This window comes from Heptranchias perlo, chromosome 16, assembly GCF_035084215.1.
Source record: "Heptranchias perlo isolate sHepPer1 chromosome 16, sHepPer1.hap1, whole genome shotgun sequence".
NCBI classification, from domain to species: domain Eukaryota; kingdom Metazoa; phylum Chordata; class Chondrichthyes; order Hexanchiformes; family Hexanchidae; genus Heptranchias; species Heptranchias perlo.
Window position 1 is genome coordinate 17485398 of NC_090340.1, and position 16132 is coordinate 17501529.

At 47.6% G+C, this 16132-nt stretch overlaps 1 protein-coding gene across 2 annotated transcripts in view; it reads left to right on the plus strand.

Annotated features, from left to right (window-relative positions):
* pdpr (pyruvate dehydrogenase phosphatase regulatory subunit) overlaps positions 1 to 16132 on the plus strand; it is a 92201-nt gene that overhangs the window by 19839 nt on the left and 56230 nt on the right. For both annotated transcript variants that reach the window (XM_067997716.1, XM_067997715.1), the window contains exons 6-13: positions 697 to 860; positions 2970 to 3091; positions 4049 to 4166; positions 6106 to 6255; positions 8043 to 8235; positions 9494 to 9618; positions 10888 to 11043; positions 13723 to 13856. In XM_067997716.1, the coding sequence (XP_067853817.1) occupies positions 697 to 860; positions 2970 to 3091; positions 4049 to 4166; positions 6106 to 6255; positions 8043 to 8235; positions 9494 to 9618; positions 10888 to 11043; positions 13723 to 13856 (1162 nt within the window). The remainder of the gene's footprint in view (positions 1 to 696; positions 861 to 2969; positions 3092 to 4048; positions 4167 to 6105; positions 6256 to 8042; positions 8236 to 9493; positions 9619 to 10887; positions 11044 to 13722; positions 13857 to 16132) is intronic.

Sequence of the window (16132 nt, forward strand, 5' to 3'; positions counted from 1 at the left end):
ATGCCAAGTACACAGGTTCAAGCCCAGCACTCGGCTGCATTCTTGATCTTGGCTCTGCTGAGGCCGGGCATTTCCCCGGGGGGAGGGGAGGGAGGATAATGGGTGGGTGCCGTCCACTGTCATGCACCTCAGGGCATGTGGACAGGACTGGCACCGGTGCAAGCCACTCGTCCTCCATCTTGGCTGCAGAGATATATGGGTTGTGGGAGAAACTGTGAGAGGAGAAATGGATCTGTAACTTTCACTGGACATCAACGTACAAAGCGCAAACCCTGTGCAATGGTTAAAGGAAGCAACTGCGAAGTTATATTAAGCTTTTAATTTATGATCAGGTAATTTCTGTTCCAGTGTCTAAAATGTTTCTGCTAGTATTAACTGACACACTGGGTTGTAATAGAGCCACTTTGAGATCACAGGCCCCACTCCAGCAGACCCTGGGAATCCAGGAGTTTGTTGTGAAAGTGTGAACGGCCTGTTTTGTTATTGACCACTCTTGTATTAAATGTATGTGCATGTGAAAGTTACTCGGTAGTCATAGCAGGTCCTGTGATCATCACTGCTGTCTAATTGTATCGATAGTGTCCACATGCACAGCAGTGCACACCAACGTGCTTGCTTTCCCACTTTGAGTGTGTGCGTTCTGTAAGACGTGTATTGAGTGAAGTATTAAATGTGTCGTTCCATGTATGTTGTCAGGGTGATGGGGATCTCCTGTGGCATCATCAGCCCAAAACAGGTTGCGCAGCTGCACCCTCTGGTAAACATCCACGACCTGGTTGGAGCGATGCACGTGCCAGGGGATGCAGTCATCTCACCCCCAGATGTTGCTCAGGCATTTGCAACAGCCGCTGTGCGCAACGGTGAGTTTCCGCACAGATCGCATTTCAGTCTGATTTATTTTCTAACCATGAACAATTAAATTATGCTTCTACAAAAGTTTTGTTTCATATATATAACAGATTGTATACGCTGCCCCTGATGTTTGGCTTGTTTTCGCTTACAATAGAACCTAGAGTATTAACAACCTTCTCCCCCCATCCCACCTTCAGTGTGCTTTGACCTGTGAAAGGACTTGAAGGTGGTCACTCCAAGCGGGGTTAACATGCAGCTCAGTTTCTACTACAGATTATGATCCCTAACTTGTGCGTCTGAGATCAAATCTTCACCTCGGCTGCCATTCAGCTTCTGCTCCCCTTGTTGGATGAGTTCAGGAAGTATTTTTCTTTATTCGTTCATGGGATGTGGGCATCGCTGGCAGGGCCAGCATTTATTGCCCATCTCTAATTGCCCTTGAGAAGGTGGTGGTGAGCCGCCTTCTTGAACCGCTGCAGTCCGTGTGGTGAAGGTTCTCCCACAGTGCTGTTAGGTAGGGAGTTCCAGGATTTTGACCCAGCGACGATGAAGGAACGGCGATATATTTCCAAGTCGGGATGGTGTGAGACTTGGAGGGGAACGTGCAAGTGGTGTTGCTCCCATGTGCCTGCTGCCCTTGCCCTTCTAGTTGGTAGAGGTCGTGGATTTGGGAGGTGCTGTCGAAGAAGCCTTGGTGAGTTGCTGCAATGCATCCAGTGGATGGTACACACTGCAGCCACGGTGCGCCAGTGGTGAAGGGAGTGAATGTTTAGGGCGGTGGATGGGGTGTCAATCAAGCGGGCTGCTTTGTCCTGGATGGTGTCGTTCTTCTTGAGTGTTGTTGGAGCTGCACTCATCCAGGCATGTGGAGAGTATTCCATCACACTCCTGACTTGTGCTTTGTAGATGGTGGAATGGCTTTGGGGAGTCAGGAGGTGAGTCACTTGCTGCAGAACACCCAGCTTCTGACCTGCTCTTGTAGCCACAGTATTTATATGGCTGGTCCAGTTAAGTTTCTGGTCAATGGTGACCCCCAGGATGTTGATGGTGGGGGATTCGGCGATGTTAATGCAGTTGAATGTCATGGGGAGGTGGTCATTGCCTGGCACTTGTCTGACGCGAATGTTACTTGCCACTATCAGCCCAAGCCTGGATGTTGTCCAGGTCTTGCTGTATGCGGGCATGGATTGCTTCATTATCTGAGGGGTTGCGAGTGGAACTGAACACTGTGCAATCATCAGCGAACATCCCCATTTCTGACCTTATGATGGAGGGAAGGTCATTGATGAAGGAGCTGAAGATGATTGGGCCTAGGACACTGCCCTGAGGAACTCCTGCAGCAATGTCCTGGGGCTGAGATGATTGGCCTCCAACAATCACTACCATCTTCCTTTGTGCTAGGTATGACTCCAGCCACTGGAGAGTGATCCGTTCCACCCCTTATTTCACCCCCTCTCCCCCCGTCGTGCTGTGTACGGCACCTCAACCCTGCTTTATCTCTGTGTTGGGTGGTGAGGTCAGAAGCAGGCTGGCCACGTGACATACTGCTGGAAATATGGAATGTCTAATGAGCCTGGGAACACAGGGTACTGTGTCCCGCCATTGGTGGCCGTGCCTTTTGCCACAACGGTTCCATTCTGTGGAATTCCATCCCTAAACTTCTCTGATCCTTTTACGACTTTCCTTGGGGGCCCCCTCTTTAACCAAGTCTTTTGGTCACCCCTTATAATCTATCCATTGGCTGGGCGTCCGTTCTCCTCTTGCCTCTGTGGTGCTTTGGGATGGTTTTCAACATTAAAGGCACTGTATAAATGCAAGCTGTAGTTGTACCAGAAGAAGCTATGGAATTCCCTTCCTAAACCTATCAGCCTCTAGCTCTTCTCTGTGTCATTCCTTAAAATCTACCTCTTTGACTAAGCTTTTGGTCACCTGTCCTAATATCTCTTTATGTGGCTCAAAGTCAAATTTTGTTTGATAACACTCCTGTGAAGTGCCTTGGGACGTTTTTAACCATGTTAAAGGCGCTGTATAAATGCAAGTTGTTGTTGGAGCAGGTTTTATTATATGAATGTAAATTCTGATACCTGGTTGCTGGTTAAACCCGTTGTTTGCTGTAGGTGTCCAGATATATGAAGGAACCAGTGTCAACCATGTGATGGTTGAGAAGAGTCATGTGGCTGGAGTTGAAACTGACAGAGGGCATTTAGAGTGTGAATACTTTGTGAACTGTGCAGGACAGGTAAGTGACCCAGACAGACCACGGATCAGCTTAACACTGTCGCTGGCTCTCGTCGTTTGTACCAATAGTGAAGCTGCTGAACCTCCATTCGGTCCGCTCCCTCCCCCAGCTCCTCCCATCAATCAGAAAGGCAGGAAATAGTGATGTGGAACAGAGCTCGAACCAAATTTCAAACAAAATGAAATGTTGAGAGTTCTGTCGTAGCAGCATAAATATTGGTTAGTGAGGGAGAAGTGAATGTTCTCCTTTTAATTTCAGGTAGACTACAATGGATAATATTCTGTGTATCTTGAGTACTGGTCAGTGATGGTCCATGACCTTTGGCTGCCTCCACACTTGCAGCCTTGAACTCAACAGCAATACTGTTCCTTTGATGTAGTGTAGGCTGAAGATTTGAGATGTCAGTGGTCTGTAGCCCCTGTGGCAGTTCTGAGAGGCCTCCTTGAGCTGCCCACCCATCTCTTATGCTGTATGGGTGGGGCAGATGCATCAGAGGATGCTGAAGGCGGGTGTAACTCAGGTGGATGATACCATATGCCTCCCCCTGTTAAATTCGATTCTTCTGTCTGCAGAGGTGACTGATGCAGAACAGGACTGACACCTTCATGGTGATTCATTCTAATTCACAGTTGTAAACTGGATTTCTTCATCCCATGCCTAAACCTCAGGATCCAGTATCACTAACTTTGACTTTGGTGAGCAGCATACAACATTCATGGATTGTTCTAAAAATGGTCTGGTATTGGAGTAGTTTGGTTCTTTCCATTCCTCCCTTTGGCTTCATACTTATCAGCATCGAGTCTCCGGGAGTGTAGGAATTAACAACCGCAGAATAGGCTTGTCACGGTTCTGCAGTCGAACTCGTGTGTGTAATCGAAGTGCTACAGTGCACGTTTTGTGCTTGGATTTGGTATCTGAAGCTAACACTTTTCTCTCTCCTTCTTTGTCCCTGGCCAGTGGGCCTATGAGCTTGGTTTAGTCAGCGAGGAGCCCGTGACCGTTCCGCTGCATCCATGTGAACACTTCTACCTGGTGACACGACCCCTCAAGCAGGGATTGCCTCTCGACACTCCAGGTAGGGAGATTGACTTCACGGACACCTTGCTGTAATCAGCAGTTTGTTTACATCGAGACGGTTTTTAAATATGAATCAATCCCGTGTGCTCCCTGAAGCTCGTTGATGGCACTTTGGGAGAAATTGTGATTGTTGCTTTCAGTCTGTTGGAGCAGGTAAATTAGATCAAATAATGAGACTCAAACTGGTTAATGCACCATCAATTAAAGGCTTTAAAGATAAGCTGGACAAATATCTCAGTAATAATAGGACTGAAGGCCATGGGGTCCTTTTCTTCTACTCCCCCTTTGCGTCCCCAGTGAAATCTCTTACATCCACACAACCTCTGCTGTTTGGCCAGAAGAGACAGTTGCTATCGTGCTTCCAGTGGACATCCCACAGGACACAATGTGTTATGTGGTGAGGTAGCCACTCATATCTGAGCACTCTTATCTGGCCACCCAGGCCAGAACACTCCTCACGTCTCTGGCCAATGCTGGAGTGATGGGCAGAGCTGAGGATCAAACCAAACCCTTGAGTTGACGAAGCCAACAGAGTCGTCATTAAGCATGTGAGGAGCTGATGAGACGGATACCAACAGCTCAGTCCGTGCTGACTAATGTAAAGGAGTTTGTTTGTGGTTTTGTTGTCCATGATTTGAATGAGATCAGTTTAAACACATCCGATGAGCAAACTAAAAGGAGTCAGGAATTTGGTGAAAAGCAAATTCTGTGGCACTTCAATGTTCTGCTGTAGCAGGAGTCAAAGTGCTAGGGGAGGGCTGTAAAATTGAGGGCCTTACCTGAAGTGGGAACAGTTCTGTGAGGGAGGGGTGGTGCTATCTGCCCCAGGGTGGGGGGGAGGGGCGGCGCTTTCTGCCCGGTGAGGGAGGGGCGGCGCTTTCGGCCCCGGGGCGGGAGGGAGAGGGGGGAGAGGCGCCGCTTTCTGCCCCGGGGGGGGAGGGGCGCCGCTTTCTGCCCCGGGGGGGAGGGGCGCCGCTTTCTGCCCCGGGGGGGGAGGGGCGCCGCTTTCTGCCCCGGTGGGGGAGGGGCGCCGCTTTCTGCCCCGGTGGGGGAGGGGCGCCACTTTCTGCCCCGGTGGGGGAGGGGCGCCGCTTTCTGCCCCGGGGGGGGGGGGAGGGGCGCCGCTTTCTGCCCCCGGGGGGGGGAGGGGCGCCACTTTCTGCCCCGGGGGGGTGGGAGGGGCACCGCTTTCTGCCCCGGGGGGGCGGAGGGGCTCCGCTTTCTGCCCCGGGGGGGCGGAGGGGCTCCGCTTTCTGCCCCGGGGGGGCGGAGGGGCTCCGCTTTCTGCCCCGGGGGGGCGGAGGGGCGCCGCTTTCTGCCCCGGGGGGGAGGGGCGCCGCTTTCTGCCCCGGGGGGAGGGGCGCCGCTTTCTGTCCCGGGAGGGGGGGAGGGGCGCCGCTTTCTGTCCCGGGAGGGGCGCTGCTTTCTACCTGGCGAGGGAGGGGCGGCGCTTTCTGCCCCGGGGGGTGAGGGGGGCTTTTTCTTTCTCGTGTGGAGTAGTTCCAAATATTCTGAGCTGTTGGCTGTCTGGAGGAAACTCCGCACATCTGGTCTCCCCTGAGAGAGCCACCTTTTGCTGATACACGTAGTGGGCCCATGAAAGGGTTCGTCTTGCTGTTTGGTGTAGACTGGCATTTTCCCTTGTCCTGTGTGCAGCTTCGTTGGCTGAAATGTTGTTTGAAACCGTTTTATGTCGACGTGTTGGTTATGCATATTTACCAGCTGTCTCACCTCCTGCTGGTGAGCAGGCTGCTCCAAAACTCAGAACAGTAGAAATTTGTCCTCGCCTGCAGAACAGAAATGCAGACTTTATGGGGCATACACTGAAGTATCTTTTGCCCGAACTCTTATCTGAAGTAGCTTTAATCTCCTCCTTCACCCCATATCTTTCACAGTGCTGTGTGTTTTCTGATCAACTGTGTTCCTTCCTTTCCCAGTAATCATGGATCTGGACGGTAGGATCTATGTCCGCAACTGGCAGGGTGGCGTGCTGTCCGGGGGATTTGAAAAGAACCCGAAACCTATCTTCACAGAGGGCAGGAACCAGCTGGAGTTCCAAAGCATGCTTGAGGACTGGGATCACTACGGTATGTGGTCAGGGGGAATGGAGGCCAGATGGACATGGCTCACTGCTGTGGCTGGGCACGTCAGTGCTTGTGTGTCTCAGAGCCAGACAATTGCTGTATGTATGTGTAGGCACTTCTAAGCCTACTGGATGGGAGATGAAAGAAGTTATAGCAGGTGTTGAAAAGCCATTAAACAGTCAGGGGCAGGTGCAACAGAAATTAGCAATGTAGCTACAGAGGAGTTTGTAAGAGAGGAAACGTAAGAGAGGAAACTAACTGTGGATTCACTGCTGCAGACGCTCCCCTTTTCTATAAATAGAGAGCGTGTCGATAACCCCCCCCCGCCCCCCCCGAGCTTCCTTCTCAGCCCGAAGGAGCCTGCATTGCCTCAGAAAGCCATTGCTTAAGGGGCTGTGTGGATTTGTGATATAATGAACTAGCCGTGGAGCTGGTGATATGGGCTTGGCTCAGTACCTTGTCCACATTTGGACCAGTTATCTTGCAGAGAGTTGGAATTGTAGGTACTACGAACTTATCAAAATAATAGGCAAGAAAAGACCATCAAGACCATCTGGTCCATCAAGCCTGCCCCACACGGTCAAGATGCCTGAAGCATCGTGATTAGACAGCCCCCTACCCACCACCAGCCATGCAGCCTGGGAGAGGGAAAAAAAACAGATTTAAAAACCCAAGACCAATGGTGGGGATAAAAAATCTGGATAATTCCTCTCTGACCCACTTAGGCAATCAAAACTAGTCCAGGAGACCATATTGACCATGCTTATATAACCTGATATTTCACCTACCTTCAATTAGGTGCCATCTCTGCCCCAGCCAGGAATTGGTCCAGCTCTCCTTTGAAGATTTGCAGAGAGTCAGCACTCACCATACAAGCTGGCAACTTGTTCCGTAGGTCCACTGTCCTCTAGGAAAAGAAGAACAGCCTAACATCTAAACCTAGCCATACCCTTGTATAGCTTCTGCACATGACCCCAATCTTCCTCAATCTATCAATAGGAAGACAATCTAGCCCGTTTACTATTTTATATACCTCTATCAAATCACCCGGAAATCTGCTCATCTGTAAAGTGAATAGACCCAGCTTTTTAAGCTTCTCTGGGTAACTAAGATTGTTTAAGCTGGGAATCATTCTTGGGGCCCTTGTGGATTCACCTGGAGCTTTATGCTTGTCAGTACTGACCCAAAGTGTATCTGCGGGAGGGTCAACTTCAAACCACTCAGTCCAGATTCTTCAAAGTAAACAAGGGTTTAGCTCCCCCGATGACTTCATGGGTAAAAGCAGCACTACGTGAGACACTGAGAATCACCCCGAGTTGGATTCCCAATCCGTCCTGGAGTTAGCCAATTTCAGCCAGGGAAGCCGCAGGGACTCTACAGTTGGCCTCAGCACCCCTGGGCAAGGGAGGGAAAAGACCATCCAGGGTCCTGCTCCTTGTCCCTATCCAGTGACTGCTGCAAAGCACAAGTGTATGGACGTTGGATGAGGACAAGGCTGGGCTTGGTTGTGATGCCCTCCAGTGGTGGATATCTTGATGATGATCAAGCTTGAAGAATGGTTTTGTGGGGGGAGGTGTCTGTGGCTGTTGGAACTGTATCCCAGAAAGCCAGCACCTTCCAGCAGGGTGGGGGAGGGGGAAGCAAACCGGACTGGGAGGGGCGAATGGGATTATTACTGAATATGAATTCCGTGGAGCCCTCACAAGTATCAGACCCCAGAAGCATGATGTTGCAGGATGATTGCGGTTGAGCTGGTCTGATTTATTGCCGTGACTGTCCTCTGTTACCAGAGCCACTGCTGAGTGCGTTGCTGCGACGGATGCCGTCCCTGGAGTCAACCGAGATCCTGCAGCTGGTGAACTGCCCAGAATCCTTCACTGCTGACATGAGGTGCATCATGGGAGAGTCGGCAGCTGTGCAGAACTACTTTGTTTTGGCGGGAATGAACTCCAGCGGCTCGTCCTTCGCAGGCGGAGCTGGGAAGTGAGTGGCTCGCTGTCCCCTGGGTGGGACGCAGTTTGAACACGAGCGGGTGAAACATTTCGTAATGAGCGTGGCCATAGAGCAGAGATGATGAGGCACTGAGTTCATGGGGAGGGAAAAGTCAGGCGATTCCCCCTTCTCTACTCCCCAAACACCTGGTAGGCAGATCATGTGATTCATTGGCGGGTGTGAGAACTGGTTACCTACCTGTATCTATGCCAGGGAATTATTTGTAACGTGGGGTGGGGATATTGGTGAAAGTTACTTATTCATCGGACCCCGCCCCCCATTTTAAGAGGGTTCGCATTTTGTGCTGTTCACAAAGTGTCAAGTCTCCAGTGCTCGTTGATTTGTGGTTTTACCATTGGAGACTCTGCAGAATATTTTGTTACAGGGTGTAATAGACACCATGCAGAGATTGGGGGGCGTGGTGGGGGGACAGAGGAGGGGAACACATGGCCTGCGATTGGTTTCTAATTCCACGGACCTTCTTATCGAGCCGATACCTTTTGGCTATTGGTGCCTCCACTCCAAGGTTTACTAAAGTAAAAGACCCTAAAACATAGTGACTTACTGATGTCTCGAGTTCAGCACTAAGTCGATGTAGACAGAAAAATTCTGCACTCCATCGTGTTAGACCCACTCAGCCTTACTTGTTGGTCACCTTTCAGCTTGTGGCCCGAGATGGCTTCACTAGTACAGTGTAACTGAAGAAGGTGAAATGTTAACTCTATTTCAGCAAACTATCTTGTCTGAGGTATGTGTTGGGATTGCAGAGTCCTGCTGGGCTGTGACATACTGCTGTTCCTCCCTGAGTGTACAGGTGGGATTCGAGAGTCTTGCAGGACTCTGACACCTATGCTGCTGTGTGCATTGGCTGGACATAGGCATCAATCTACTGCAGATTGCTCTGGGCCAGTAAGGACCTTGTCTTTATCAGTTTTCATGGAAAATGTTCATTCTGCAAACCTAGACGATCATGAAGAGACTTATTACAGTTGATTGGTCGATGTTGTTCTGGATATTCACTGATTGTGGTGTGAGGACTCTATTTTTACACAATGATACTACTGACCACCTGAACATAACTGAGCTGCCCTTTCTTAGCTGTAGCTGATTTATTTCAGTGTTTAATCCCAGTTCCTCACAGTCCTCCAGCTCCTGCAGTATGATTTTTTTTTAATGACCATTTCCTGTAAATTTTCAGTTGTTTGAAGTAGACTCTATCTTTGACCCTGTGTTTTCTTTCTCTCTGCAGATTCTTGGCCGAGTGGATGGTCCATGGCTACCCCTCAACAAATGTCTGGCCATTGGACATCAAACGATTTGGCGCGCTCCAGAGCAGCCGCACGTTCCTCCGCCATCGTGTCATGGAGGTGATGCGTAAGTCTCCAAGGAACTGATACGTAAAAGGACAGGAACTGGGAGCAGGAGATGGGCCTGGAACTGTGCTATGGAGCCCTTTATCGCTGATGAATATATTGGATGTAGAAAAAAAGGGTACTGGCTGGGTGGGGAGTCTGGCAATGCTGCTCTGTGCTGAAGGACCTGGAGGGGTGGGGGGAAGGTTCTGTTGATCTGGGAGCTGGTGGTGTGGTTAACGAATTGCCAGATAAAAGGGAAATGGAGTGGCAGGATGCAGGTTCTCGCCTGTTGCTCCTCACAGAATGAATTCCTAAATTCTGCCAGGCTCCCATTGCCCACAAAGAGGAAGGTCCCTGCACACCTCTGTGAAATGCAAAGTGGCCAGTTGCCCTTGAGGCTCGCAATGTTCAGCTGCCGTACAATGTGTGAGGATTCCAGCCTGGTCGGAGATGGTGCATGACACAGAGATCAGAACGGGAGAAACGGAAGCAAATAAATACAAAACAAAAAGCATGATGTTTTTCCACAGTAATGCAGTGCAATGCTGTTTGATGTGACCCGTGTTAATCTGATGTATTTTTTTAAGTCTGGGGACCATTGATCGCATAGGCAGGAAAGTGTTTTAGCTAAACTCTGTTGTTCAGCTCATCTTCTGTTTTGAAGATTGCCCATTATTTGTAGTTTTCGTTTAGTTCACTGCCTAAAACCATTTAAATGAGCAGCTAGTGTCTGTTCCTTTTTTACAGACCCCTTTGCTGGTCTGAGTGTTAAGTGACTGACCCTGGATTACAGACAGAGAGAGCAGCTCTGGGCCTGGGGCTCTGAGAAGGCTGGGGGGTGACCTGATGGAGGTCTTTAAGATAATGATAGGGTTTGATAGGGTAAACATAGAGAAAACGTTTCCACTTGTAGGGGAGTCCAAAACTAGAGGTCATCAATATAAAATAGTTGCTAATAAATCCAATTGGGAATTCAGGAGAAACTTCGTTACACAGAGAGTGCTAAAAACGCTACCACAAGGAATAGTTGAGGCAACTAGCATAGATGCATTTAAGGGGAAGCCATATAAGCACATGAAGGAGAAAGGAATAGAAGGGTATGCTGTTAGGGGTAGATGAAGTAAGGAGGGAGGAGGCTCGTGTGGAGCATAAATGCCAGCATAGACCTGTTGGGTCGAATGGCCTGTTTCTGTGCTATAGATTCAATGTAACTTAATGTAGCTGTGTATGGAGAAGCTGTGGGCCAGTTTAAAAACTGCTCACCTTTTTGTTTCCCTTCCGATTGCAGCTCTGATGTATGAGCTGAAAGTTCCTCGTTGGGATTTCCAGACTGGCCGACAGCTCAGGACCTCTCCCCTGTACGACCGCCTGGATGCACAAGGTGCACGCTGGATGGAAAAGCACGGCTTTGAGAGAGTCAAGCACTTCGTCCCTCCTGGGAAGGGTGAGTAGGTGTTGTGTACTTCACCAGTGCTCAAAGCAACACGCCTTCTTGGTGTCGGTATTGTTGCTGTCGGTGGTTGTATGAAATTGTTGGACCTAAATCTCTACCATTAATGGTGCTAGATACTGGGCGAACAAGATGACTTCAGCAATGGTGACCTGTATGCTGATCAACTGGTAACTCTGACTCCACGGGGGGGGAGCTCACAGTATAAGTAAGATGGTCAAATCTCGGTTAAAAGGAAAGAAAGAACATGCGTTTATATAGCGCCTTTCACGACCTCAGGATGTCCCAAAGTGCTTTACAGCCAATGAAGTTCATTTATAAGTGTAGTCACTGTTGTAATGTAGGAAACGAGGCAGCCAATTTGCACACAGCGAGGTCCCACAAACAGCAATGTGATAATGACCCGATAATCTGTTTTAGTGATGTTGGTTGAGGGATAAATATTGGCCAGGACACCAGGAAGGACTTCCCTGCTCTTCTTCGAAACGGTGCCATGGGATCTTTTACATCCACCTGAGAGGGCAGGCAAGGCCTCGGTTTAATGTCTCATCCGAAGATGGCACCTCCGACAGTGCAGCACGCCCTTGGTACTGCACTGGAGCGTCAGCCTAGATTTTGTGCTCAAGTCTCTGGAGTGGGACTTGAACTCATGACCTTCTGACTCAGGCGAGAGTGCTCCCATTGAGCCTCGGCTGACACTTTTTTTTAAAAAGTGTTAATTTTTTGGAAATGTTCCTTTTTAGACAGTGCAGTCCATCAGGACTACCAGCCAGCGCCTTGCCTCAGTTTGCTTTCTTTTCCTGTTGAATCGGGATTGAGTTTAAGGCTGTTGCTGTATTTGAAATTCCTGCAGGAAATGGGGTAAAATTTTCTATTTCATGGAAAGCAGTTGAAATCTGAAAATCCACAGCACTTCTGCTAATTTGTCTGTAACAGTGAGGCCTGAGGACATAGTACCAAACTCTCTGCATCTCACCATGTCTATAATGTTAAGGTCTGAAAAGCAGTCCCTGTCTTTGTCTATTTTTGCATCACTCTGGACTGGATTTGTTGTTGAGCTATCCTGTCGTGTGCTAGCGTGTTACTGTTTTGTAATCGACAAATAATTAAGTGTTCCAATTTCCACTACATTAGATGAATTATTTCATACTTGCACTAATCCTTTCCAGCAACTGGAGAAATCATACAGGCCACAGTCACTTAACTGTGACCATTAAAGAATTGTTTGACTGCACTGAATGCTGAACACTGTAATCCAGTCTATGATGCCGCTCCCGTCCGTCGGTCTTAGTCTTACTCTGAATTTTCTCCTGTTGTGTCTGTCGTAGAATCGTAGAAGTTTGCAGCACAGGGCATGGGGATTTTGGCCCATCGTGTCTTATGCTGGCTTTTTTCTGTAACAATCCAAAACTAACCTCACTGCCCTGCTTTTTCTGCACATAGCCCTGTATTTTCCTGTGCTTCAAATATTTATCCAATTTTCCCTTGAACGATTTCATGGTCTCTGCCACAGCCATTCTCTGCAACAAACATTCCACGTGCAAAAACTCTGTGTAAAGAAATTTCTCCACATCTTTCTCCTCATGCCCTTAAATTTATGACCCCTCATCACCGATTGTGTTTTCCTATTAAAATTCTTCAAAATTTTAAAAAGTCTGTTAAATCCTCTCATCCTTTACTGTTCCAGTGGAAATAGTTACGGTATCTCAAGGCGCTCCTCACGACCCTAGGCTCCCATCCTTGGCATCGTCCTGGTGAATCTATATTGTCACTTTCTATGGGTTTAATGTCTTTTCTATAATGGAGCTTCCAAAACTGGACACAGGATGCTAACTGTGGCCTAACTAATGATTTGTACAAATTTATCATTCCTTCTTTACTCTTGCATTCTATTCCCTTATTTATAAAACCCATTTGCTTTTTTTATGGTTTTCTGTACCTCCGCTTGCAATTTCTGGGAATTATGTATTTGAACCCCTGGTCTCTGTTAATCCACACCTCCGTGTTTTTCCTGGTTTTCTCCTAAAATGCATTATCTCACATTATTCCACATTAAATTGGGCAGTCAGGTGACGGATACAATCAGCTAACTGTCTCTCTTTCTGAAGTCTTTTACAGTCCTCCCCGCTGTTTGCCAAACCTCCTATTTTTATCTTGTCATCAAATATCAAGGTGATGCTCCCTATACCAAGTACAATAATCTATATATACAGAGAACGAAATTGAACCCAGCATTGACCCCTAAGGTACACCACTTCCAACCCTTCGCCAGTCCGAGCAACTTGGCTCTGATGTGCCACATGGGTCTGTAGTCTCAGTCTCTGAACCTTCTCCTCTTGTCTGTTCCACATGGGTCTGTAGTCTCAGTCTCTGAACCCTCTCTTGTCTGTCCCACATGGGTCTGTAGTCTCAGTCTCTGAACCCTCTCTTGTCTGTCCCACATGGGTCTGTAGTCTCAGTCTCTGAACCCTCTCTTGTCTGTCCCACATGGGTCTGTAGTCTCAGTCTCTGAACCCTCTCTTGTCTGTCCCACATGGGTCTGTAGTCTCAGTCTCTGAACCCTCTCTTGTCTGTCCCACATGGGTCTGTAGTCTCAGTCTCTGAACCCTCTCTTGTCTGTCCCACATGGGTCTGTAGTCTCAGTCTCTGAACCTTCTCCTCTTGTCTTCCCAGATTTGCTGGAATTGGACCAGAGTAAGACCTTCTACAAACCTGATTGGTTTGACATCGTGGGAGCAGAGGTCACGTGCTGCAAGGAGGCTGTTTGTGTTATTGACATGTCATCTTTCACCAAGTTTGAACTCAGTGTAAGTTTCTGTTGAAGCAGGAGTGGGTGTTGTAGCTGGATCGAAACTAATGGGAGTCCTCAAAAATATCTCATAGTCTTAAAAACCTCAGTAGCTGAAAAATACCAAAGGACAGTGTAACTAAGAAAAGTGAAGTATAGGAATGCTCCTCAGCAGACCTTGGACTGGGAATTCGAACGTGAAACCCGAGCAGCTGGAAGTTTCAAACCTGAACTGCAGATCCATTACCATTGTCTCCATCGCCACGGAGACCTCGAGAGTGATTCGCTCTTGAATTCACTGCACGTGGTTTAAATCCATCAAAGTGGTCACTGAAATTGAGGGGGAATAGAAAGGAGACGGTTGTGGAGAGCCTGGGTATTCCAGTGGGCAATCGGGAACTTGGTGGCTGGCAGTCGCTGGAGGCAATGGAAAGGTGTATGAAACGCAATCACATGAGTGACTTTGCCTTTGCACTAGAGAGGAATAGACCACACTCCACACCAGGCAGCTGAAAAGGTGCACAGAGCCGGATGGTATGCAGCTCAGATAAATTGAAAGATTTCAGGAAATCGCACAAGTCCATGAATTTTAGGTGAAAAGCAGTTTGATTTAGGACTCGCTTTAAAATGTGGTTATTGAAGAAAATGGGTGAAATTGTGAAATATGGTTTATAAACAAATGCAGTGCCAGCAAGTGGCTGACACTGGTGCTGTTGAGATGTAAATTTTGTGAAAGGGGTCTTCAGTAGGGACAAACGGCAGTGACACATTGTGGAGCCATGGGCTGTTTAAGGCCAAGGTGTTCATTTGGAAACTGAAGATCACAAATTATTGAGATTCAAAATTGATGGGAATCATCAATCGGTAAGTGTCATAACAGTTCATTCATTTTAATTGTGAAGTGGGAAGTAAACGTGCCCTGCAACTTCATGTTGTCTTCCCTGGATGCAGCACACCCAGCCCATGAGAACCACTTGTGTGTTAAAGGTGCAGCATATTCAGTGATGAAGACTGTAGAGAGGAGCTGAAGTTTGTACCAGCATGCTGTCCTTGTGCGATACACTAAGTAGGTTCCAGGACCTAGAATCAGAGAAACTACAGCACAGAAGTTGGCCATTCGGCCCATCAAGCTGTGCTTGTTCGATCTCCTTAACTGGAGTAATCTACACTAATTCTATTTCTGTGCCCTTTCCCATATCCTTTTAATATTCCTCCTTTTCAAATACTTACCCAATTCCTTTTAAATTATATAGTTTCTGCCTCAATAGCCACTTGTGGTAAATCATTCCAGATTCTAATAACCCTCTGTGTGAATTTATGTGCCTTTTACAGATTCACCAATCAGAGGAAACAATCACTATTTACCCTCTCAAAACCTTTTATAATTCTGAAAATCTCCATTAGATCCCGTCTTATCCTTCACTGTTCCAGTAAAAGAATCCCTATTTTTCTTCACAGCTATAACCTCTTGTTCATGGTATTGTTCGATTAAATCTTTGTTATATACTTTTTCCATGGTTCTGATATCCTCCCTTTAATGGGATACCTGGAACTGCATACAGTAATCCAGTGGGCCTAATACAAATTCAGCACCATTTACCTCTTTATGGCCCTCTCTGTCTGCATTTAAAGATCTATACATCCGCACTCTTAGACCTCTCTCTTCCTTCATTCTGTTAAGGATCTTACTGTTTATGGTATATTTCTTTTCACTGTTCTGTTTTGTAAAGTTGAACTGCGTTTGCAAACTGTCTAGCCACTCCTGAACTGTCTGTTAGACTGCAATCCCCCTCAGTTTGACATGCCTCCTAATCTTACATCATTTGCAACCTTCAATATCATTCCTTTTGTGCCTATGGCAAAATCATTTACATAAATGAAAAACAGTGGGGAGGTCCCTGCTGTACAGCACTACCCATATCTCACCAATCTGAAAAACATTCATTTACACCCACACCCTGCTTTCTGCCCCTACAACTGTCTCAAGTCAGTGTAGTCCAATACAGTAGCCACTAGCCACATGTACCTAATTGGGAATTCAGATGTGGCTAATTGCATTTCTGATTAGTAAATAAGAAATGGGTAACAAACACCGTTGGGCACATGATCTCAATACTCTTATTCGCACAGTGTGCATGTTTATTAACATCTCTTTATGCGTTTGTTGGTAAAACAGGAAGTCGAAAAGCAGAGTGTGTGCGTTTTTTGATCGTTGTGAGTGCTTTACTTCCTTGGTTACTGAACGGTGGTAGATGTTTAAGTAAATAAACACACATGAAGTACATTTATCTGTAT